The sequence below is a fragment of the Grus americana genome, chromosome 13 (genome assembly GCF_028858705.1).
Source record: "Grus americana isolate bGruAme1 chromosome 13, bGruAme1.mat, whole genome shotgun sequence".
Lineage (NCBI taxonomy): Eukaryota > Metazoa > Chordata > Aves > Gruiformes > Gruidae > Grus > Grus americana.
The window spans coordinates 21856984-21883012 of record NC_072864.1 but is presented as its reverse complement, the minus strand read 5'-3'; the positions used below and the strand labels follow the sequence as shown (position 1 = coordinate 21883012).

The following is a 26029-nucleotide window of genomic DNA, read 5'->3' as shown; positions in this document are numbered from 1 at the left end:
TCCATTGCTTTACTACCGGGACCCTCAGTGCAGAGCTGGCAGCAATTTCCTACCACGTCAGGGGTCCAGCAGCTTCTCAAGAGCAGGAGAATACAACATTTGCAACAACACAGGCTCAGTCTTTGTACCCTCCTCCTCCTGCCAACTTCTAAACTTCCGTCCTGGAGGCAGCAAAGCCGGAACCACAACACAGCCTTGGCCTGGTGAACACCACCTATGTTGTCACCTAACTTTATTCCAGGCCATTCAAGCCAACCTGGTGTGGTGCAGCCTGAGGCAGCTGCTCGGTGCTACAGACACCAGAGCTAGTACCAGCTGCGGAGCTGCTAAGAACGCACTCCAACACTGGAGCAACAAGCCCAGCTGAGGAGGAGATCTCCTGGGGTGATGCTGAAGGATCAGAGACCCAGCGTCTATGCCCAGTGCAGCCTCTATCGCTTCATTTGGATTAGCTTCTACTAGTCCCGCTGTCCTGACAGCTCCACAGTGACACACAGCACTCGGAATACCCTGCTACTACAGCTTGCAAATTCAAAGCTACAGCTTTTCTGCAGCTATCTGGCCTCCTGCTTGCTTCTTTTTCAGGCCCGCCTCTGATAGGAGGTGAGGGACACACTTACCTCAGCTCTTTCTGGTAATTTTCCAGGTTCCACTTTATGAATAGCTCCCTGGAGGAAGGCACAAGCACCCTGGCATCCTTGTAGCAAATGTTCCAGCTTCTACAAGAAGAAAGGACCAAGGCAGTGATTATTGCCTCATGGCTGACAGGAAAACTGTCTTCTCAGCTTGCGGAAGGTTAGAAGTACAGCAATCAAGAGAGGATCAAACACATTAACCCAAGGGTTCAATTATACCATTCGGTGAAGCTGTATCAGCAAAGAGAGGCCCATCAGCGGCTTCAGATGCATCACACTACACCAAGGCCTTCACACAGACCTTACACGCTTGCATACGCATGGCTTGTATGGGTCATGCTTTACAGAAATCAGTCCGCTTATGTCCCACATTCCTCTACTATTAGCACTTCTTGTAACTTCCCACTAAGATGAATCACTATGCATAAATTTTGGAGGAACAAAACATGTACTTGAAATTTCTCTAATTTACACTACTCTTAATATGAAGAGAAATGATTTAAAGATTAGGAAACTCAAGAGCTTCCACAATTAAGCACATTAAACTACTGACAAATCTGAAATCCCTCCTCTCTTCGGGGGAAGAAGGGGGAAAGGAAAACAAAAAACTGCCAAACATTTCACAGGGGTTAATGAGACAGTACTTTTTAGAAAAAAATCAGTGATAGAAAGCCTAAATACTCTCAGATGCCACCCTCTAGCCACTGAAATCAGAGAAGGGAGAAACAGCTATTCTAAAACAAGCACTCTCAAAACAAAACACCAAAAAAAAAAAAAAAAAAAAGAAAAGCAGCTGTTTGAATCTTTACTGAGCTGAACTCCCTCTTCCCTGGGGCGCTGGAACAGCCCCAGCAGCGAGGGGTTAGCAGGCAGGATGCAGGTGAGATCACCGAGACAGGAAATAAATGACATTTGCCACATCGCTGCAGATCTAAAAGGGTTGAGCATACGGGTCAGTGTCACACACAATACGTTGTATAAATAGGCAACCCACATAGATTGATACTACACTAACTCCCTTCGGTAACATTTTGCACATTAAGATGCAAGATACAAGTGAGAAGTAGTCTGATATCATGCTCCTTCTTTCAAGAATTATCCTTCTGCATGGACCGAGCACCTCAACATTCAAGCTTTTCTCAGCTCTGTCCAGAAAACTAATCCACAACCTCTTGCAAAGCTTCCCTGCTTCCTCACTGCCAAATAAATCTCAAATTCAATCCTATGCACCAAGATTAGGCTTCTGTACCTCTACTGCATCAGCATGGGTTCGTAGTAGTACTTTTAGATGCAAGTTTTAAAAATGGGTTCTAAAATAAGTTGGAAAAGGTAAGTTAACATTTTGGCATGTGCTAAAGCCTAACTGCCAAAGCTTGATAATACCACTGTGTTGCTGGTGGCAATGATCTTAACGTGCTTCAAGTGCTGCACTGCATACCACACAGCACTCCGGGCCATGAGGTCAGAGCCAAAAGACCACTGAATCTCTGGGAAGCGGAGGTGATGGTTCTGTCATCCACCAGGGTGAGCGAGTCAAACGCAACGTGAAGACAGCCAGTGTGTGTGCAGATTTACAGAGATTTAATCCTATCTAGTCTCAGCATGCCAAATCACGTCTCAGTACAGCCTTTAAAGATTCAACGAGCACATGAGCCACAGGATCTATGTCTCCTCCACAGCGTGAGTGTACACAGAGCTGGGTATCGGTGCCACAGATACCACTTTTGCAGACTTTGGCACATACCCTGCTGCTTGGCCAGCAACTCCTGCAGTCCTGCCATGCATCAGTGCGTGCTGCAGCACTCCTTATCGGTGCCTACCTTCTTTATAAACTGTGTCTGGGTGCTGCAGTTTCAGCCCTTCTATCCCTGAGGCTTAACCTGGGTCAGCCCCCTGCACCTTGGGCTGGCTCTAACCTGCACCTGGGTACAGTCCACTGCAGATATCTTGATCCATGACTTGATCCCAAGGCATATTCAAAGCAGCCAAACATGGAGAAGGAACATATTGCTGGTACTGCCTCCTACCGTTACCTTGGTCCTGAGGCCCACTGAACAGAACCTGCAGGGGAAGGTTTTGTTTCCTTACCTGACATGGCCAGCTCTCAAAGAAGAACACAATGTTCCCCTGGGCTGAATCTTTATATTTTTAGTTCAGATCCCTTCTAAAGAGTTCAAATTTGATGACAACTTTGGTAAGTGAATTATATCTAAAAGAGGAAAAAGATGTTCCTAGAAGGATCTGAACTGATTATCGGGAACTTCCAAGTTTCTGCCAGGATTGCAGTTTTTACTAAGGAGCACTTAGCCTCGTCTGGGGAACCTGCTCCAAAGCCAACGGGCTCTAACTATTTTTATTATGCTCAAGTTCTTGATTGTTAGTTCAAAGGCAACAAGATACTAACATCTTCTCCTGAGATTAGCACAAGAAGTGTCTGCCCTTAAGCCTCAGAGTATAACCGAAGTGCCGCTGTCTATCACGACAAAACAGGATTCTGTTTCTTCCCTTCCAAATACAGTCAAATCTGAATTAATGCAGTTCAAGCAGATGAGTTAAAACCTAGAAATTTTAGGTTCCTGCAGTCATGCCAATAGGTCGCAGTGTGCATCCATTTTACGAAGACAGTATTAGTATTCTCTTGATAAGAGAGCTTCATTTGCATACATAGCTATTACAGGAAGCATTGTCTTTTAATGCTTGTAAGTTCAGCTGTTGACAAGCTCCTCTTGCCTCGACTCCATTACCATGCCACTTCTTCTCTCAGATACCAAAGAACACAAGACATCCTACTCACCATGCGGAAGCTTAACCAGTCCCGGTGGCAGTAAGGGAAGGTCCCATCCAGTTCTAGAGGCAGCTGTGAGCTGTCTATGTGCTTATGGAGGGATTTCATGGAGGTGAGAAGTTCAAACTGCACAAGAATAGAAGAAATAAAAGCACATTTGCATTAGAGTGTGAGTATTGAAGAAGGAGGGGAAGTTAACAAAAGACAGCATCCTTTATTTATCTATCTTGCATAGAAACAAGGCACACAGCACGTATCTGCAATATAACTACAGTGCGAAGGAAAAAAAATAATAAATCAATTCAATCTTAGAGCAGCTTGCTGTACAGCTTAGTGGGCGAACCTTGAGGGAATGCAGGCCACAACATGCTGTTTCACCAAGCAGAACATCTGTGATAGAAGTCTGGCAGCAGCCAGCCTTCTTCAGAGCCAGTACCTCCCAGTATAAGCAGAGCAACTCCCTCCTATGTTCCCACGTTGTGCTGTGATTTGCATTTGGAGAGTCCAAGAGGTTAAATCCAGTCCCCAGCTTCCCCATCTCACTTCCTGGAAAAACAGTCTAACAGAGCAGCCTCTGCCCTACCCTCAACTCATCGAAGCAGCTATTTGCTCCAAGTCTTTCCTGGATTTTGACACAGATAACTTGGCTTCTGCGAGTCTGGAGGACCTCAGAGCATTTTTATACTCAGCAGAGAAACAAACAAGTGCTCCTGCAGGTACATGGACACCCGCCCAGACACCAGGAACTCAGGTGCAGACATTTAACCCCCACACACACTGTGAAGTTTCCACCTCCTTACAAAATAGCAATGATGCTTCTAATTCCTCTCACATGCCCATGTCTTTATTAGCCTTTTCTCTGTTCCCTCCTACACACTTTGGATTTGTTTAATATATTTACCATCTTCTATAGCTCTCCCTTCATGCACACGCCTGCAGCCCCCTTTCTCACTTCAAATTCTTCCACATGGGGGCAACGAGGAAATTTTAGCCGTTCAGGACAACACATCACACACTCAAACCTGATGCTATTCACAATGTCTTCGTCCACAGCAGCCAAAAGGGAGGTCCTGGCCTACTCTGAAGTCTACAGGGTTTTGTCAGGCACAGAATTTCAGTCCACTCCTGTAGCCTGTAACAGCCTCAGAGCAGAGGGAGATGACTAAGATGCAGGCTGATGCTCCGTTCGCTCACCACAGATGAATTGTGGCTGACAGTTTACATTTCTTATACAGCTATGGAACACCAAGGCAGATTTACTTCTACTGGGGGTGTTCAGTGATGTTGTGATGATTTTCCCTCCTCCGTTAGCACCTCCTGTTAGTCTTCCCTGACATTTCAGCTGCAAAGGGAACATCATACACACACACACACACACACACACACACACACACATCTCCTCTTCCCCCTCTTGCAGAAGTCTCAGTCACTGACAGCAGCAGCTATGAGGAGAGGAAACAAGATATGGAAAATCCAGGAAAGCAACAAGTACCTTGAAAGGATGGAGTTCAGGATTTAGCCTAATGCGGTCTCTTCCCGAACCCAGGCTTTCCCCCCTTGTTACCAGGAGAAGGTGAAAAGCATCTCTATTAGTGTTAATTGTGCAGAGCTCCTCCATACAGCTCTCCACGTTTGCCAACAAATCCCCCGCGTCTCGAGGGCCCCAGCAGACTGACATAATTATGGCACAAGTGTCACTGATGGACTCGGCAATAGAACACAGCACGACAGAGATATGTTCAGCTCGCATAAACTTTACAACCTTATAAATACCACACCCATAAGAGACCACAACCATAAAATTTGGAGAACAACTACAGAGATTTCATGTGAGAATAAACATACATCAGTGGACAGAAAACTCGCTGTTTAAAGAATTAAGTAGAGGATATTAAGGGCTCCCCAGCAACCCCTGGATGAATGGTTCCATTACCTGTCCTGCTGGTGGCTTCTCCATCCGAAAAGTCAGATCTCTTTCAACCAGAAGCAGTACTCCATGGATACAATGAGGATCCATGTCCTACAACAGAACAGAGCACAACACCATCACCAATCTGCCTGGGCTGCTAAGGAGAACGTACCACACCAGGTTTGTACAAGAGATTGCCATTTGTCCTTCAAAGGTATTGATGAAGCCTGGAAGACAGTCACCAGGTGTAGGGAAGGCCACTCTACAGAGCACCAAGGCTATTTCCTTAAGGTAGTTTCCTTCAGATCAACTAGTCCTGCAGTATTTAAGGAAGCAATGAAAGAGGTCAGGTCTTGGCTGTACTAAAAAAAACCCTGCACAGGGAAATGTGTCAGGGGAAAAAAAATGAACCATATTCAATGTCCAAGTTTTTTCTTGATAACTTTCCTGGTCACTTCTCCTAACTGAAATGAAGTTTTGTGGTTTTTTTTTCCTACAGTGCCAAAAACGTCATCTTGTCTTTACTTACTGCCAACTCGCAATCAAGGACTTGCATCCTGTTGCTACTGTTAAACAGACAGAAACTCCAAATACAAGGGACGTCTGGCAGCTGTAGTTCAAACGCTGTGATCCGGGAGCAGCTCTCCAATTATAGAAGCACTCCACAGGGAAGTGAGAAACAGGCGGAGAGCGACAGCAGGAAGAGGGTAATGGAGAAAGATCCAGACCACGGAGACAGGGCCCACTAAATAATTGATGCCTGGATCTGGATAGCAAGGAGAACAGCCATTTGAGCTGTCATTCCACATGGTTAAATAAGAGCCATCCCATCTAGATGTCTCCTAGATGGTCTTTGCCTCTAGAGAGGCAACTACACCAGCAGAGACTGAGCCACCTAACCTGACAGTGGGCCCAGTACAGCAGTTAAGAAATAATGCCAACACAAGGAGACCGAATTTCACAAGTGAAAGCGGCAGCAGAGATTGCAGAGCAGAGGAAAAGACCCTTCTCTCATCTAGTCCTAAACCAGGATCCTCTTGAACAGGCAGGGGGGGAAAAAAAATCCCAACTGAAACATTTCCCAAAACAGTGAGAGGTTTCTCAGACTTCTCAAATCCCTTTCTCCAAAGTGAGTTATTCGTGCTTTCACTGTTATTTGAACACTGACCAAAAAGCCAAAAAGAATTTATTGCATAATTAGGCTGTATTAGGTAAATAGTGAAGCTCATTTGAAGAGGATGGGGAGGTATTACAGCTGTATCAGCAGCTCTAAATTTGTCTGCTAGAAAGTACTGAAGGATGAAGACTAGCCAGTTTCAAGACAGATCATGGTACTAAATAAATTTATTCTTTCACAATCCCTCTTCTACTCCAGCAGTCATGAGATGTGCAATCTGAGTGAGGGATAAAGGTAGCGATGGTGTAACATGAGGTTACAACAGCCAGAACACTCACTTGTTTGTTACTCCTGAAAATAGAAACTGAAAAATCATTCACAAATCAAGCTGGTCCAGAGTCCCACACATGTAAGTGAACTCCTCACCTCAAACAGGCATAGCATGGACATTGTAGGACAGAGGGGCATCGCCAGGAGCTCAGAAAGCACCAGAGTAAATACCCATCCTTTTATTATTATTCCTTAAAAAGAGAATTGGATACTTTCTTCCATCTTTCTCAGACTGAAGTTTCAAACAGTTCCAAATGGAGCCCATGGCCAGGCTTAACAGCACTGGCCCGTTTTGAAGCGCAGGCTGCCAGGAATGTCTGTGCAGATGGGACAGTCCCCAACCACCACATTCAATCTCAAAAGTGACCACTTCTAATGGAGTAGTAGGATGCCCCTGGTCTTTAACATCAGACCAAAGTCCTCTGTACTCCTGCAGTAAGAGGGCATGTAAATATACCCCTTGAACAGAAAGGTGCGTGCAGAAGTTTTCTGCTTTGAACTGCTACTGTACCTCTGTCTTCATGAACACACTCTTCCCTTCCCAATCCAACACAGATGCAGCACATTATAGGATCGAGCATTTGCACTGATACGCAAAATTCGAACAAATCTCACTCTATAAAGACTCATGCAGAGGGAAATCCCGCAGATACCTGTTCGCTGAAGGCCAGCACACACATTCCACCACCCATGCCCTGCCTGCTCGCTGACCGAGGGATTGGCCCAGCACTACAGAGTGGCAAACTGAACATATCCCCCAGCACAGACCTTACTGGCGACAACCTGCGACCAAACATCACAGCAGCATTTACCTCCGCAAAAAAATCCTTGCTCCAATGCATCATTATGCAGCTTCCCACAGGAACAAGCATGATCTATTCTTGCAGCACGTACGCACTGCGCATTTCCCTTCACCTCCGTACGGAGCTGCCAAAGTTCCTCCTTGCTCCTTCCTGAGTTAGCTCTGCTACAGTGTTTTATTCTGCCCCTGCTCACTCTGCTCCCAGTGAGACACCGGGAGATGCATCAGGGATTTCAGGAAGGACCCCAAGGAGACAATCTGTTTTGAGACCTTACAGGCACAACGTACCGACTGTGTTTCTGTATCCACTGGCCAGCAGACCTTGCTGTGCTCTAGAAACCTTACCTTGCCTCGCTGTAGTTACAGTCGGTTTTCTGTATTTCTCTACCCTTGTTTCAGAGCAGATGAGAGCACTGGTGTGGGATCACAAAGTAAACTCTAAGGACCTCCAAAAGGCTCAGAGGAGCCAGGCAATTACTCCTGTGATGAGCTAGCTGAACAGGTCTCATATACGGAGTTTGCAGAAGAGTCAGGGTAAGGACCAAAAAACCACAAGCAGAGTAATCAGCCTCTGTCAGTCACTGTTACCTGGAGCACACGCTCAGCTCCAGCAATCTCTCTTGCAGCACATTAATCCCTGTTAACTAACTGTTGCACCACCCTGATAACAAGGTGCTCGGAGCCAAACAGCCATCACAGCAAGATATTACAGAAGCACTGCAAAAAGCTTCCCTCCCTCCCTTGTTTTGGGGGATAGGAAACTTAAGGTTAGAATGGCTTTATTCCTGCTATGCTTGTCATAGACTGGGGACCCAAAAAGCACATTGTGACTCAACACGTTTCCGATTTCCAAATCATGTCACTAAGACATGACCACGGAACTTACACAGGCAACAAAATGCTCAAAAGTTTTGGTGAGCCTGCTGCCATGTGGGTGCAGCATAAAAGAGAAGATAACTTGCTTGTTACCTCTGCAGAAGTGAGCAGGGCACCAGATTAGTCCTTCACCACAGAGAATGAGCACATTGATCCAGCTCACACACAGCTCCACCCAGCCCAGGAAGCAGGAGGACAGAGCTCTGACTCAGCCCCAACTCTCAGATGTGGCACTGAAGCACATAAACCACAGAGACACCAGCCTCATTAAAACATTGCCCTGTTCCAGTTTGCAAAGTTAGAGTCCTGAGAGACCTAAGCTCTGATTTAAAAGGAACACCTGCTTAAACAAGATTAGTCATAGCTACAACCCAGCATCTCCTTGGCTTTCTAACAGCAGCAGATAGCTTCTATCTGGGAGTGGGGGCAACACAACCCACTTGCTTTCCAAGTGATTGATATGAAAGCCTTTGACCTGAAGCAATATAGAGTTACAGCATGTCCGATTCAAATCATTCACCGGCAGCCACACCAACAGCTGCATGTGCTTTTCCACCTGGCGTGACAAGCCGCGTCCTTCCCTTCCCTCCGCAGCAGGAGGCCGAGGCCTCTCTTCCTCCTTTCTCCATGGTGGGCAAAAATCCCTGTGTATTTCACACAGCCTCTCCCATGTAGGGGACATCATCTCCAAGCATGATAATTCACAACAGTGTTTAGACTTGGGTACAGGCTGTTCTCAGCGCAGAGAAGGAAGCAAATTTGGAGGGGTGGGGAGGGGTGTTCTCCCCCAACTCAGACTTCCTTAGGGTTTTTGCTTTGTCTGTGGTCTGGCAAGTCCAGGTCATCCTCCTAAAACAGGGCTGGGTGCATCACTCCACCTCCCAAAGCCAACTGAAAGCCGGGTGACAGATGGAAACATAAGCAGCAGATGGAGATGTAACATCCAACCAAGATGGGAAGCCAACTAGTGTTCCTTTGCCCAAGCTCAAGGCTCACCTGCAATATGCTGAACGCCTTGAAGAGAGCAGGAACTGGTGAACAGCGACGAGCATCCACAAGAACAGTTAGACCCAAAGCCTGACATTCTGGTCTGCAAGGACAGAGAAAGAGAGGTCACATTTGTCGCCCTGATGAAAATCAACAAGACTATGGAAACTGAAGCCATAGTCATGACAGGGTGGGGGGGGGAGGGGGGGGGGGGAGTACATTATGGCTCTGTAAGGACAGGGAACTAACTGGCCTTCTCCTAACCAAAATACATACATGGAAACCACCACCTGGATTGCTCAGTTTTTATCTTTGCTATTTCCACCTGAACTTCCCATTTCTCCAGTTCCTAGGATACATCTCACTGATGGCAAAGGTACCGATACTCACTCCAGGTCATTCACACATGAAAACCAGTCCTTCCTAACTGTGTTCAGGGACAAGCTTGGCCTTAGCCACGCTGCTTCACAAGAACAGCCGTTCTGGATCAGACCAAAGATCTATCTTTCTTTCTTGCCCAGAATCAGATTGGAAGGGAGAAGCATAAGAAACAAAACATGAGTAGCAGAAGCTTCCTCATGGGTTAAGTCTGCTCCCTTTATCATTGGTTTAAAGGTTTCAAAAAAAAAAAAAAATCACTATCAGAGAGTTAGCTTTACCTCTTATTAGTTTAATCATCTAAAAGTGAAACAAATTCTCAGTAGACCCTGAGATGAGCTGGGGGAAGAGTCTGTCATAGTGAAAGGAAGAGTAGCTGCAGCAAACTCCAGCCTGCAGACTCCAAAAAAACCAATTGTCAGCCAGACATCAAGGCAGATTTTCTCAACCCTTGCAGATCCTCCCTCCCTCTTAGCTTGCAGGCACAGCCTTAAAAATATTATGTCACAACACTATCACAGAGCTGCTGCATGACTGCCCCATCATAGCTCCCAAATCCCATTTTCTGAGCTAATGAAGGATAGCAAGAATGGCCTAGATTTATGGCAATGCAAGAAAACATTCAGTACATACCTAATTTTACCACACCATGTGCACAAGGCACATACAGAAGAGCCAAAGTGCTTACTGAGCACCAGCCAGCTCACCCTAGCAGGAGATCCCCACCTGTACAGTTTCTAGACTGTCTGGACCGGGTTCCTGGGCCAATAAAGACAACCTGTTCCACTCACCGCCTCAGCTTCCCCACCCCTGAAAGGCAAAGCGGACACAGGAGCAGCATGCACCTTGTCAGCCCGAGTGTCACAAACCTTGGGATGCTACGTAAGTACAGAAGAAGGCGTACAAGCTCTGTGGTGTTGCAGTGGGGGTTTAACCAGGCTGTGTTCCTTGTTGTTATTATGGCCACTGCACGGCCCGATTTATCTCTGGTACCTGTAAAAAGAGGGGGAAAATAAAAAAAGCGTCACACAAGGAAGTCAGAGCCTGGTTCCAGGTGCGCGTGCCTCGTTTCCCTACCACAACCCCATCACCTTCCTGGAAAAGCTCCACAGAACTAGATATAGTGTGTGCTGCAGATCGCAGCAGGCTATTAAACACACTTCCAAAGTACCCAAACGCGGCCCCAGAGTGAAGTAGTTGAGCTCTGCTTGTCTTTTTCTCATGGTACCATTAAATTTGGACTGCTCTCTTCTACACAAACACATTGTTCATAAAACATGGCTGAAGTTGGCTAATGATAACCCAACCTTTTGAGAAAAGCAAGAAGCTCATAAACTCAAGATAAATAATCTCACCTCCACTTATGTTACAATATTCACATTGCTGTTAGACGAGAGAATGCAGATGCGGTTACATGTGCTACCTAATGAGACTGGGCACGCACACTGCAGGCTGAGCCTAGCACTTAGCCAGACATCTCCTCCTGGGAGCAAAGCCCTAGAGCAGGAGACTGGAGCTCCTCCTCAGAGGCTGCAGAGCTGACAGCCCAGGAACGGACAGCCCAGGAGCTGCCTGCAGCTCTGACAAGGGCTGAGTTGGTGCCAGGCTCTATGAGCTCCCAAAACTAAGTGATAGTCTGGCTTTAGCCACAAAGTGCATTAAGATCTATGAAAAGGACATAGCAGTGCCATTTCTGGAATTACGTCCAGCCTCTTCTCCAGATGCAAAGGAGAGGTAGAGAGCAGGCGGACACATCACTTTGGAGACCTAGAGCTGCCTCTGCCATTCGACAGCAGGCAGTGGCTCTGGAGCGAGCCTGCTCAAATGACCAGCACTCTGCACTCCCGCACGTCACCAGGGAGGTAAGTGATTTGAAGAACAGCAGGACTACACCTCTATTGTGTGAAAAGTAGTTCACAAGAACAGGAGCTATTTCCTGTCATACAAATTCTATGAGAGAGAAGGCGGAAAAAAAATCCCAAGCACAAAACAAAACCAGAGGCTGAGAGAAAGGTATGGCTTTCTGTCTCTTCTGAACCTTATTGCTACTACAGGAGATAGTTCTGGACCACCTCTCTCCGCATCCCAGGGGCAAGCATGTGAGTTGACAGGTGATACAGATGGACAGCCCCAAGCACAGAAAACTGCCCTGGTGGGATCTCAATCTGTCGCTAGGATGTGGTTTGAGTAAGGGCCACAGACACAGATGGGCATCATTTAGAAGCCGGGCTTTCTCCCTCCCAGGGACCAGAACTGTGACACAGGCTTTCTCCTGCTAACAACAGGGACAAAAATCTTTCATCTGTGAAATTCAGGAGGAGTGTTATTACTCCTGAAATGCTGTATTCTGGACACTGTATAATCAAAGAGCTGGAGAGAAATTAGAAAAAGTTTATTAATATACCTTGTTTCATAAGCTAAAGGGATCATCAGGAAAGAAGAAAGCAAAGCACTCAATTACTGGAAAAAGTGGCTCAATAACTAGGCTCAGTAAAAACTTTCTTACTCTGAAGCAACATCTTTTGTCCATCAGGGAGGCTAGGCACCACCAGAACTCGATTAAACCTTGAGCTTCCATATAGGAGCCTGGGAACTGCCTCACCAGGGCAAACAAAAAAAACCCACCCGTAGCCACCGGGACTAAGTCTCCAACAGTGGCATAGCCAGAATGCAGAACTGAAACTCTCCTGAAAGGAAAATTGCTTCCTAACTCCATCACAGCTACTAATTTATTAATTACCTCTTATTCACTATTCATTAGAAAAGTTATACTTGCTAATGTAATTATTGTATCATTACCAATGTCTAACAAAGCATCTGAGTGGTGAGTGTATTCCCTCAGGTGTGAGGATTGCCCACCAAAATCCAAAAGGAGACACGTGAGAAAAGAGCTGTCAGTCAAATCCAATACAGCTTCTACAGAAAACCTAATTCCTCCCTTAGACGTGGTATCAAAGCCAAACCTTGTTTCTTCACTGCATTTCAAGGGCACATCCCTTCATCCCGTATTCAAACGCATTTGCTTTGTTTGGCATTCGTACGTTATGATAGGAATCTGTGACAAAGGAAACAACTAGAGCATTAGATCACAGCCAGGCTTCTACAATAGCACAGACTATGAGCTCCTCTTAAAGACCCCTCTCTTGGATCCTGTAATTTTTTGGCTGTAGTACATACCCTAAAACGTCCAACCGGATCAGCAGATCAGAAGATAAGAACAAATTCCAAAGGAGGACTTCTAAACAGTTTACCCACCAATGCAGAGTTACGTGTTTGAATGTACCGTAACTCTGCCCTGCACTTGGTTTCTCATTTCACCTTTTTCCAGGAGGCTTTCCTCCTTCCCTGCACAAAGGTGTTTTTACCTCAATCATCTTACAAGATAAACAACCTGCCAGTGTCTTGCCCCAAGACATCCAATTCAGTTACAAGAAAGGGCTGTCACCCTTTTCTGCATCACCTCCAATATTCACCGCTTGCTTTTAGAACAAAGGCATCAGAATGGCCCAAACTATTTGGGAGGCATCACCAACAAGTATAGGAAAGTGATTTCACCTCTCTGATCTGGCTAGTCATCCCCTCTCCTTCACACATCTAAGGTTAAAATTGGTCTTGCTGCCCCAGCACTGAGTGGAAAAAAATCACTGTGCTGCCTTTCTGCTCTCCTTTCCAATTTCTCCAGACTGCATAGCTTCTGCCTGACCTCTTCTCTGCTCTCCGGCCAATTTTCAATCATATGTGGCTCCTGAGCTGATCGGATGTAGCTATCTTCTTGTGTGGGCCCTGTGCACCAAGCGATCCTGGCTGCTCTGGCCAACAGCCTCTGCTTTGTTCACCACTCTGCCAATATTTGTCCCATCCAGAAGTTTTATCTGCAGTAGTTTGATACTTGCTGCTGTATCAGATGCAAACACTGAATAGCGTTTGGCCTACAACTGATCCCAGCAGAACAATTCTGGGAAGTCCTCCCTTGATAGCTAGTTTTGTCATCTGCTATTTAGCTATGCTATTGCTCATCCCACACATTGCTCATCCACACTTCATTGGGATGTTCCTTTCAACACTATGTGTCATGAAATCAGATGTTTTCTAAAAAAATCTATTATATCTAGGTAGCTACATTTAATCAACCAAACTTCTAATTACCAAGAATAAAACTGGTTTTACAAGAGTACTGTCGAATAGCATCTTCTACGCTCCTATCCTTTAATTATTTACCAAGTGAATCAAGTTCCTATTGTTTCGACCATGTCTGATGTCAGGCCCACCAGCCCATCATTAGCTGCACCCTCACTCTTCTCTTTTTCAACTACTGGTATGAGCCCACAGGTTTGGCCTTTCTGACTCACACACGCTTTGTTAGCATCCTGAGAGTCCTAGGAGCAAGTTAACATGGCTTCCATGAGAGGGAAGTTCTACTTCCTGTCCTTCCCATCCGGAAGCTTTAGAGGATTCAAAGAGCATTGCTTCTGGAGAGGTGAACGGAATGGAATTGGCACCAGTCTGCAGCGCTGTGACCAGAGACTCTGTCTCCCTCGCCCTCCTAGAAACCACGCTTCCCAGACACGTTCTGGCTCAGCTACTCACCAGGCAGGCAGGCAACTCCGCTCCTAAGCACTTCTGGGTTCACATCCTTGACTATGGTAGGTGCAGACCGACCACCCCAGGCAGTCCCAGAAGCTGGGGATGTCGGGGGAGTAATAGCTGCTGAGATTTCCTCCAGGGCATGGACTTTACTCGCTGGTTTCAACACATCCGTGCTAGTTGCTTCTCTTCTTGTCTCTGCCTCTTCCACCATCCCTGTAAGACAAGCAGCAGTCAGAAGCTTGAGCAGAGCTCCACCCAAAAGGTCCCATGTAAGTACCAGGTTGGGGAGGGACGTGCCCCCAGCCCCAGCAGCTCCTCCAGTCCTTGCACCAGTAGCATGCATGTTCCAAAACTGGTTATAATATTAGTACTACTGTTAATCTAAAAAAAACCCCACCAAAACCCCCAATTTATTGTGAACTCAACACAGACCAGGATTACTGCAGTCAAAGTAATTTTTAAAGGTAACGTACCAAGCGGTACACGTCTGCTCACAGCCTGGAAGTCTGGCGTGGTGCAAGTCCCTGGCTAAGCTCCAGCAGTTTGAGCACACCAAAGTGATAAACCAGCTTCTGACAGGGAGAGCTGCTCCATCAGAGCAGAATTAGTCCCCCAACACCACTTTCTGATTAGTTCCTGAAAATATGAAGTCAACTTGAGGCTGACAAATCAGCTGGAAATTAGCCAAAGAGACCTTGTTCTGCTCGTCCGACTATTTTAATTAACCGTTAATGTGAAATCCAGAAACCTATTTTAAAACCCTGAAGAACCAGATGATTACACCAATCAGTTCTGTTTGGGAACTGGAGAAAATGCTTCCTTTGCCTGACACCTCAGTTCTAAAGTACAAGTTAGTTAATTTTAGAATTAACTGATTCTGATATCTTAGCTACTACATAGAAACTAATGCTAGTTTTATCGAATTTCAATTTCTTGTAAAAGTAGCTGGAGAGAAGGAAAAAAAAATATATACCTACTGGGTAAGAAGTATTATTCCCCATTTCCCAACATTATAAGAATTAGAAGTCAACAGTACATCTTCAACAATCCATCTTTAGCATCCTAAGCACGCAGCTAGGCTGTCCCACTGTTTGGCAGAAAGATATATTAAAGGAAAGGCTATACTTCGGTGAAATCCTGATACTTCAATATCTACCAACAAAAACATCAACCTCTCTTTAGGAAAATAAAAGACCGGAGTATTTATTTGCTTGCTATGAAGTCAGACGTTTTAATTGCTATGTAAAATTGACTTCAACCATCCCACCTTCCTGCTGCATCAACAATGCTGACACTTGACTCAGTTTATTTACTAACAGATTCCAATACTTCATTAAAGAGCAGGACCAGGAACAAAGCAGTCCTTGAAGTGGCTTTCAATACAAGTTTTAGCAGTGAAGGAGATTTACAGGTTGAGGCTCAGCCCAAACTGCTTTCAAAATTGCTAAAGTGGGTGAGAGAAGTGCCCTGAGCAGCATGGCTCACTGTGCAAAATTACCCGACAGCGGGGGGAAACTAGGAGGGGCTCCAGAGCTCTGCACCGTCGAGGCTATGATGCAGTAGCTGCTCATTACTCCTTGGTAACACCCCTCATTGAGGGAGCATCCCTGGGACCCGGCTTGGCATCTGCTGCATTCGGCCACGTAAGCTGCTGTGATGGCTCCAGGGCTCTGCACGGTTCTGGGATGCATCAGAGCTCAGTTCTGTTCCTAGTACTACCTCAGCCTCCACTTTCCAGTGATGCAAGAGGTCACTCACTTTGGACAATGCTGCTAGATCTTCCTGAAGCAGCATTTTAGAAGGGCACTGATCTCCCTTAGATGGAGTATCTTGAAGATCTCAGAGTCATGTAAGTTGTGCCCCAAAGGTTTCATATCAAGGGCTGATAGACTTTCTAGGAGAACACAGAATCATCTTCTCAAGGAGCTGTGAGGCCTGGCAATAAGCAGAACCACACAGTTTATAGTAAAGGAATCTGCGACCTTTCTTCATTAAATGCAAAGAGGACCAAAAGGTGGCATTTAAAGATGACAAGAAAGGGAACATAGCTGTATTAGAGGTACTGTACCAGGGCAAGAGAAAGACATAAACGTGCATGGCAGCCCTGCCTTGAATATCTCTCAGGAATGAGGTAGTAGCTTCCAAAAGCTAGAAGAGAAAAGCATTTTGCTCAGCGCACCAGCCCCAGACCTGGTACTGAGGCTTTTCAGCCCCAGGGAAACCTCGCTGGAGTTGTGCAGCCTCCAGACTACATACATCTTGCCCCAACCAACCTCTTCCCTAAGCTTCTCGGGCTCAGTTCAGATCCGTAGACCCCACCTCTCTCCAAACAGGCCCAAGCACACTGTTTGTTATTTGCAATCTGGGGTGGAGGCACTTACTAAAGCGGAAATTGTAGAATGCGGAGGATTACATCAAAAAGCAAATTGAGAACTGGGACATCTGAATTTGCCATGTTTGCAGGTTCCACCTTTCCCCGAGGTTAAGGAAGTGGTAGAGGAGGATTTGCTTGTGTGCATTTCAAAGAGACATTAGCATTTTTCCTGCAAACTGCCCCGGCACCAGTATCATCTACGCTCACATCACGTAGTAACAGGGAGCAGGAATGGAACGCCCCAACAGCTGCTGCTGAAGAACATGCCCCAGTGTGGCTTTTCAACCAATTGCTTGAATATCAAGATATTTTCCGCCCCCAAAATATAGGGATTCTTTCCAGAGCTGCAAAGTCTCAACATTCACTAACTTAAAGTTAGTTGTTCGGGAAAAACAGCAGTCACATTTTCTGTGAATGGAACCAGTGTAAATTCTAAGCCACCAACTCAAAACAGCTCACATTTGACTCAAAATCTTTTTAAGTTTGATCATATTTGTGCAGAAAATAAACTCGGATTGTGACTGTGAGTGGGAGGAAGGGGAGAGAGTTAAGGGACAAGGAAAAATCTGCAAACACAGCAAACTCAGATGCCCCAGTTCCGAATGTGTATTTTGACATCATCTACAATGTCTGCCGCAATGAGCAAGCTCTTCCAACCTCACTCAGAGCAAATCATGCATCTGCCCACTACTACCAAGGTGTGAACTGCAGATCTGAACTGACCCAGTAAAGCTTAAGCTTTGTTGTTATTTATAGTTTAGGCAAGATACTCACAGTTTCCAATCATAGTAGCAAAATGACCCCAACGAGGCAATTACAGAGAATTTAACTCGCCTACAGACTGGCTGGCTGGAAGAGAAAAGTCTATTTGTAGGACATTTGCTTCACTTTGTAATTTTATCTCTGAATTATCTTATTATTATTATCTCTGAGGGTTTAATAGGGCTAGATAAAGTGATGGCTTGGTTGGATGTGAAAGCAATCAAATGTAATTGAATGGATTAAGCTTATTATAGTTCCAGCTATAGTGTTTAAGAAATACTCCTGGCATTAACAGATATTCGAGCTGCCCCGTGCCTTAAAGAGTTAGGTTGATTGGTTTGGGGTTTTTTCCTGATGATTTAGGTTGTTTCTTTTGCTGTACAAACTCTGAGATAACAAAAGAGTTTTAACTGAAATGCTAAAGTTTAACAACATCAGAATCGGGTCATGAGCATCACTTATTTCAGCCAAATCCCTCAAAACATTTAAATTGTCTTTCCTTAAACTCCACACATACCCCAGAGGGGTCCGTCATTGCCAAAATCCGCAGCAGCGGCCAAGGCTCGTCCTGTGGAGCAGCGAGAACATCACACTTATCTCACACACAAGCTGGACCTGGCTAATTTTAGACAGAAGAGATGGGAACACTGAACAAGCAGCCACTAGAGTCATGAGGAAAGCATACATCCAGCACTCAACACAGCCTAGGTTTTCTGAGGTCCGGTCCTGTGCAAACATGAAGTCAAGCCAGGTTCAGCTCGGTCAGGGGAATGGATACCCACAGCATGGTTATTTACTGGCATACATCCCCCAAGAGCTACAGAGGCAGAAGGCGACCTCTTTTTCTCTGCTCATGGTGGTAGATGCTCAGAGAGACGCACGCTTCAGAAACAGAAACTTTCACGGAAATGTCACTCCAAAAGTATCAGCAATGCCTGGCAACTGTGGGCTTGTCTAATTATGGAATTGAAATATTTTGGTGCAGGTGTTAATGAAATTTCATTTTAAAATCAATGGGCACTTTAGCTCCATTAGGAGGTCAGACTGAGGCGTCAGGTAAAATGTGACTTTTGGACACTTGAGAAAGTAGCTGTGTTTGCAGCCAAATGGGGTAATGCTGCAGTGGTGCCATAGGCTCTTATCCACCCAGTTTAGGACCAGTACAAGCATTACGCTGGCAGCTCATCCCAAGACGACCAGCTCTTGATCTGTTCCTCCACAGGGTCAGACATGCTCTAGCAGCGTGGGTCTGTACCTCCAACCTTTTCAAGAGTCCTCACTCTTAATATTTCAAGCCGGGTAATTTTCCTAGCCAGGGGTCTCAGGGAATGAGAGCTGTTGAACTGGAATGGCACGTTTCACCCGCCCCCGCCACACGCACGCTCCCTGATGTGATCTGCATATCTAGCTACAGCTTTCCAGACTCAGCAGAGCTAGGCACAGCCAACATCGCGTCCATGCGGTTACACACTACCTGCCTACAGTCTGGTGCAAAAGGCAGAGACACCTGGATTGCCTGTTCAATTCTTTCTGAAGGAGCGCAGCTCTGGCACAGGAACCCAGGCATCAAGAAGTCTGGGCAATACCTGCTTAAACATATCATTTGAGTCGAAGTTAGACACTTCATTTCTCTGCGCTCTCCCACTCAAGTGAAACAGCTCCTACTTGAAACATAACCAAGCCGAAGAAAGCACGCTGCAGGGGAAGGGAGGGAAGAGGGGGGGAATCCCTCAACTCTGCAGTTTGCTTCTTAAATCAGTTACCAGCACACACATTTGTTGATCTTCAGGTCATGTTACACAGCTAGTATTTTACTGCGGCACCCACTGCTGCCTCCTCTTGCCACAACTATCTTCCTAAAGCCAATTTTCAACTATGAAAGACTTGTACAGTTAGATGTTCTCTTCTCAGGCATTCCTACTGCATGCATCCGTAATGTGCACACGATGAATATAACGGGTGGAGATCACCAGCAATCAGATTAACTGAAATTAAATTCTCTTACACTGGAACTTTGTTCCATAATGATGTAAATTTGCAAAGAACTATTAAACAAAATACCTACAATAAATCCACCTGTGAAGAGAAAGATAATTTCAAGCCACAAAAGTGACAGCTTAATCCCTTTCCCGTAGTTTGGGCTATTACCCAAAGCCTCCTAGCAGACATAAACTTGTGAGTGGTACCTCTTGAGGACTTTGGTTTCATAGAATCATAGAATCGTTCTGGTTGGAAAAGATCTATGTTATCAAACACACAAACATCCAATTGCTGTACCTTTAGGAGATGATGCCCCAGAAGCTGCCTGTTGGTGGGAGTGCAGAGCAGTGGGGTCTGTATGCCCCTCAGTGGGTCCCGAGGACAGTGGTCCTACCTCCAGTTCCTCTTCAATGGATTCCAGTGTTTTTAAGGCTATAGTCTTTGACTGTTCCCCGTAAGCAAAACTTCCCTGGTTCTCCTCCCCTCCCTGCAAGTCCTGTATTGCAACACGCTCTGGGTTCAGCACAGAGTTTTCTTCGCTTTCACGGGCCTGGTTTTCTGCCTGTCTTTGTGGTTCCTCACACCTCTCTCCAGACCTCTGAGTTCTGAATTGACTGGAGCCTTCTGCTTGTGCATCAGGGCCCAAAGAGTCACTGTCATTTAATTGTTCTGCTGTCTGATCGCACTCTGCTGACAGTGCGGTTTGGAGTAGTATGGCTTCTTCGGATTTCTTATGCTGACATGCAGAGACCTCTTGCTCTTCACCATCTGATAAGGGTCCACCTGTAGAAGCTTTGACAGAACAGTGACTATGACTAGTCTGATTCTCATCTACAGTCAATATTTGTTCAATCTCTTTGACTTCCTCTGGGCTGTCCCTTCTTCCCAGCTCGAATTCATCTACTACTCCTTGGTTCTGTTCTGGAGGAGAACCAAGATTTGCTTCCTGATCACTGCAGCAAGCACTGACTGCTCCTGCACCTGCCATGTTCCCTGAAGGACAGCCTCTCTCCACACCCACATCTGAACTCTCAGGCGCAATAAGCAATGTAGTAGCCTGGACTGGCGCATCGTTTTCACTGATGCTCTGGCAAGAAACATCAGAACCTTCCTTCACTGCACAACATGGTCCCGAAGGCCCTAGGACAGGGGCAGGGGAGGCATCCATCCGCGTCACCTCATTTTGACCCTCGGTCAGTGGTTCTCCTTGTACTCCCAGTATCACCTCTTCTTTAGCAGCAGCAGCAGCATCTAGAATCGTTTCTGGGCTCTGCTCCAATGTTTCAGCACCAGGATTTCCACTAGAACTATCACTTTCTCCTTCCATGTTTCCAGGAGCACCAGGTGACTGTGCTTTGCAGTTGACACCATCTCCAGCACACACATCGCTGTAGCTGCACAGCGCATATCGCCAATCGATTGAGTGTTCACTGCGGGTCTCCTGCTCTGCAGATGAATCCTCTGCATTGCAGGCAGGAGACTCAGCCACAGGAAAGCTATTCCCCATGTTTCCAGGGCCACCTGATATCAACTGACCTTCTGCAGACAGTTCTCCATGCACCATCACTTTGTCACTTCCCAATGGAATTACATTTTTGAGAACGTCTGCAGGAGTCGTCCTCAGAGCGTCCATTTGACAGTGCTCCTTCTGCATAAGTGCTGACTGAATTAAGTTCTTGGAGTAGGTACTGTCTTGAATGACAATAAACCTGTGCTTGCCTTTCGACGCATTCACTCGTGTTCTGGGCTGAGTTAGATAATTTAAAGCTAGTGACTGGGTTAAAGAACCTGTTTGTGGCCCAAACCTGGGCAGTGAAACTTCTGTCAGCTCAACGTACTCCCCTTCAAGGTCACTTTTCAAGTTCTGTTGAGGCACAGGAATTGTACAGTCACCGTTGACAAGAGCTTCACTTAACTGCGGAGCTGTGCTGCTAATGACCAGGTTGTCTCGCTTTGGACTTTGTTCCAGTAGATACTGAGATCCTAGGTCTGGTGAACTGCACTCAGCATGGTCCATGGGGAGGCACAAAATTGAATGGTCCTCTGTTATTTCTGGAGAGATGATATTGTTTTCAATTATTTTTGGTTTATTTATAAATTCAGGATTAACCACTTTATCCCAGGGGACACGAAATATTTTATCATCAGTGGTTAGTAAACAATTTTCCAGTGCTGTACCCATCCGCTCTCCATTGAAAGTACTCAACCATTCCAGAGTAAAAATAGAGGTATAGGAAACTTCTGGAATCACGACTTCCTCTACATTATGCTTGTCTTTTGCCAAACATTTCAATACAATTCGTGGAGACTTCTTCAGATAGGGGACCACCTGTAGGTAGAAGTCACCGGGCTTCAAGATTCGCCAGTCAATGGAAGCCAGCTGGACTACAATCTTCTCGTGAATACACAGGGGCCAGCCCTCATGGCGAAACAGCAAGCCACAGTACTGAACCTATGGAGAAAAGAGAAAGTGTTTTCAGCATCAGGAACAGATCTTAGCTCAAGCTTTTGGACAAGAGAGATCAATGCTTCTCTTTCAGAGCTGTAGCAATAGAACAGTTGAATTTTGGGTCTTTGATTATTAGTGTTGGGGAGTTTTCCATATTGAGGTCTTCTCTTTAAGAAGTAGAAACAAGAAACAACACAAATCACCAGCATCTCAGAATCTGAATATGAACCAACCAGCTGCCAGAAGTCTCAGCCCTGGTTTAAAGCTGGGTCAGCACAGCCAGGCAGAGGTCTAAGCCCCAGAACCTCAGCACAGAGAAATCAGGAGTTCTCACCTCCCAGTACTCAAGCTGGGACAGCCTGTCTCTACCTCATTTCTGACTCCTGAGGACCAACTGGGCTAAGAAAGTGAAAATTCAGACCAGACAGCGTCCCTAACCAAGTGCCATTAGAGAGACACAGGCAGCAGTCTGCTTGCAATGCACAGGCAAAACCCACTGTCCTCAACTAAAGACCATCAACAGCCTTAGATAAGGCAGCAAATGACATGCATCATTTCCAGAGCACCCACACTGAGCTCCAGGCTGTACCAGGTACACTCGATACCAACCTGCCAGGAGAGGCTGTAGATGCAGAAGCCTCATTGCACCTAATTAAGCCAAACTGAAGAGCATGGAGCCAGGTAAAAAAGCATCACTCATCTGGTGCTATCAAGAGCCTATGCAAGGCAGGTGGAGACAAGTTACATGGGATGCTGCAGCAAGGGATGGCTGCAGCCTACCAACAAACTGAAGGAGTTGCTGCAAAGATGAAGCAGGAGAAGGAGGGAGCAAACGAGAAAAACATAGAAGCAGCACAGAGGAAGAAGGCAGCAAGTCCCATCAGTTATTTTCAGCTTTATCACAATGTCAAAGAATAAAATCACTGCTTTGAACTTGATTCTGTTTGGGTAAAGTAAGATTTAAATTGAGCCATGACATAAGCCATCAGTTTCACAAGTCATTTCATCTTTTTCTGTCACAACAAGGGTTTAGATAGGATTCACCTGTATCAGATGCAATACTGAAATTAGAAAGCTGTTATCTGGAAGCCCAAAGACTTTAGTATTGGCAGCATGAGACTTCAGACATTTTGTCTTATTTCTCTTACAGTTATACGGAAGTCTTGACAGAGGAAGCAATTTATAAAAATGCTGTATTCTACAGGCCAGACACATGAAAGAAAAAATACTTTAATTCAAATATTTTGCCATATAGCAGAGAAACCACAGAACTGGAAGGAACCTCCTGGATCCTCACACACTTTGAAACAACACGTAATGACATTAAGTAATTTCTTTCCTATGTTCATCAAGCTTTACCTTCAGCCCAGCCAGGTTTCGTATCCTCACTGCACCTGATGCAAAGTTGCTTGAAAGACCAAATCATCCATCAGATTCAATAATTCCTCATCATCATCCCTGGAGCCTGTTCTCTCAATGTATTCCCATTGCTTAAAATTATTAAGGCACATCACCTTAGCACGGCTCCCTTGATCACCTCTTAGGCCTGCCTGAAGCGCCTCCTTGATGATGCTTTTTTTAAAAAAAAAAAAAATTTTCTTTGTTCCACTTTTTCATTGTGCAAAGCATTGCAAAACGTTGTGTATAATGGCACCAACACTTCCCAACTGTGCTAGGAGCATCTCTTAAAGCTAAGATCACACTCATCTTCCAGTCCTGCCCCTACATAACCCAGTCACCTCCTAGTTTTTCTTTCCATACTGATGAACCCCAGTTCACAATAGAAATTCTGTCCCTTCCTTTGTGGAAGCACACGCCTGCCCTATGAGTCTGCCGTTATAAAAACTTAAGTACAAAGTTTTAGAGCGCATCTTGTGCAATACATTTATCACCCTCCTCCTCTAGGTTATTGCTCATGTCTCCCAGACCAGTTTCATCACAAATATCTGTCATCTGCATACTCTTACTTTTTATACCAAGGTCATGGATGACAAGTAATGTGCGTCTTGACTCCTGTCTCCAACTCTGTTTTCACTGCAGTACAAACACCCTCCCTTTCACCAGTTACTTACTCATCTTGCATAAGCCTCCATCCCCTTGACAGTAATTAATTTTCCATATGACTCCATAATAAATCCTTTACGGAACAGATTAGACAACAAAACTTCTCCAGAGAGCCAGTGTATGAAAAAGGCTAGTCTTACACTACCTGCCATGGATAAAAGGTTATCCAGTTTTTAACGGGTCAGTTATTTCAGTCCTTGCTCAGTGCGTGTTATTGTACTCTCAGCTCGTTCTCTGTATTTTGTTACTAGCCCTGACTTACCAGATTCAACAAAACTCCCTGTTATCAGACATTCAGCCTTGCATGGCAACTTCTTCCATATTGAAGGATGGAGATCAGCCAGTCCCTTTTGTTTGACATAGTCAATTCCGTATCCATTTCGGTCACGACAGTTTTATTCCTGTTCTCTTACTGTTGTATCTACACCTGTATCACTGCTAAACTGAATCTTACTTTAGTTTTCGTTTGAGGGATCAATATTACCTTTATATTCTAACCTCGAACTCAGAGCAGACGCATCTTCCTTTCTTTTCTCTTTCTATTAGCTAAAAAGCCATATAGCCCAACACACAGTTGCCTGTACTTCCCTCAAAGGCACGGGGAGCTACGCTTTGCAGTCTTATGTTCTCACGCTTTCTGTTCTCCAAGACACAGATGCCTCTACACCAACCGTTCCCTTTTGTACACAGCATGGTTCAATTCAGCAAACCAAGACCTCCTCTTGCAGCACGCAGTCTGCAGAAGTCGCTACTGGCTTCAGCAGTCTCAGACTCTGCGTACTTCACGGACTTTTCCGTCAAGCTCAAGACTCACGCAGCACCTCAGTCGATAGACCTTACATTGCCTACAGAAGTGCCTGAGCCAAGTATTTTGTACATGAGGTTTTAAATAAAAACAATTTGCAGTTTTCCAGAAGATACTATACAATTGCACCCCACACCACAGCACATCAACCCCTCTTCTGCCATCAGAGTACATTAAAGGCCATCTGTACCAAGGGCCTTGGGGGAAAGGAGGCAGACATTAAAAAAAAAAAATCAGCTCCTAAACTATTTGTAATAGTTTATATGCCTGAAAAATGAGACATTAAGAAACCCTAAACCCAACCTCACAGCTTACATGACCTGTCTGCTTACTGAGAAACAACAAGCAGAAGAAATCTTAGTGATAAAGTCACCAAAATGAAAATGCAGAATGCACTGAAGTTCCTGACAAACCTGCAAAGCTGCAGTCTGAACTGCAGCAAGAGCTGGATTAACGTCCAAGCAGGAATACAGGTCCTTCGACAGCCTAGGCATTTCAGAGTTTTAGAACTTTACAAGTGGAGCATCCTCATACTGCTTCTGCTCCAAAAAGCACCTTCAAAGGGAAGATTACACGAAGAGGCTTATTTCAGTTGTTTTAACATTTCAGTTTGGGGCTCAGGTATTTGCTCTTCTCATTTCTAATCGTCACCGAGCCAAACCAGGCTTGTCAGAGGAGTGCCAGGAACAGACTCTACGCCCAGTGGTTGCAGCCAGGAATAAAGCTGCCTCTGAGGAAAGAGCTGGGCACCAATGACAAAGATGGCACAAAGCTGGTAGCTCCTAGAGCTATGGGGATGGCTGGGCTGGAACAGCAGATCCCCTTGCTGGCACCCTTCCTGTGGGTCACCCCAGCATTGACCAGAACTCCCCTCCTTTGCAAGAGCAGCACCGTGGGCCCAGCGCCCTACAAGCCATGGGTGGCAGAGGGCTGCACAGAGCCTGCCAGGCTGCTTTCCTTCCCTCCCTCCTCTCCACCACCTCACCTGCCGAGGCCCTTGGAAGCTGCCAGGATCTCGGGGAGTGGGGAAATTCCTACCTCGCCTCCTTCGGTGAGGGAGGCGGTTTAGGGAAAGCCATGAGACGTCTTGCAATACTTACTGGTTCGTACAAACTAAAAGCCTTTTGTTTCTTTAAAGGAGAAGAAACATGCTATGCACCATCAAATTAGAAACTGCAGCTAGATATAC

General features: G+C 45.6%; 1 protein-coding gene across 2 annotated transcripts in view; it reads right to left on the bottom strand.

Annotated features, from left to right (window-relative positions):
* The window catches only part of PLEKHG4 (pleckstrin homology and RhoGEF domain containing G4), a 91069-nt gene that overhangs the window by 42091 nt on the left and 22949 nt on the right, over window positions 1-26029 (bottom strand). For both annotated transcript variants that reach the window (XM_054840769.1, XM_054840768.1), the window contains exons 3-9: window positions 19820-21974; window positions 14407-14619; window positions 10689-10812; window positions 9451-9544; window positions 5354-5440; window positions 3430-3546; window positions 621-719 (exon numbers count right to left, since the gene is read on the bottom strand). In XM_054840769.1, coding sequence (XP_054696744.1) covers window positions 621-719; window positions 3430-3546; window positions 5354-5440; window positions 9451-9544; window positions 10689-10812; window positions 14407-14619; window positions 19820-21974 — 2889 coding nt within the window. The remainder of the gene's footprint in view (window positions 1-620; window positions 720-3429; window positions 3547-5353; window positions 5441-9450; window positions 9545-10688; window positions 10813-14406; window positions 14620-19819; window positions 21975-26029) is intronic.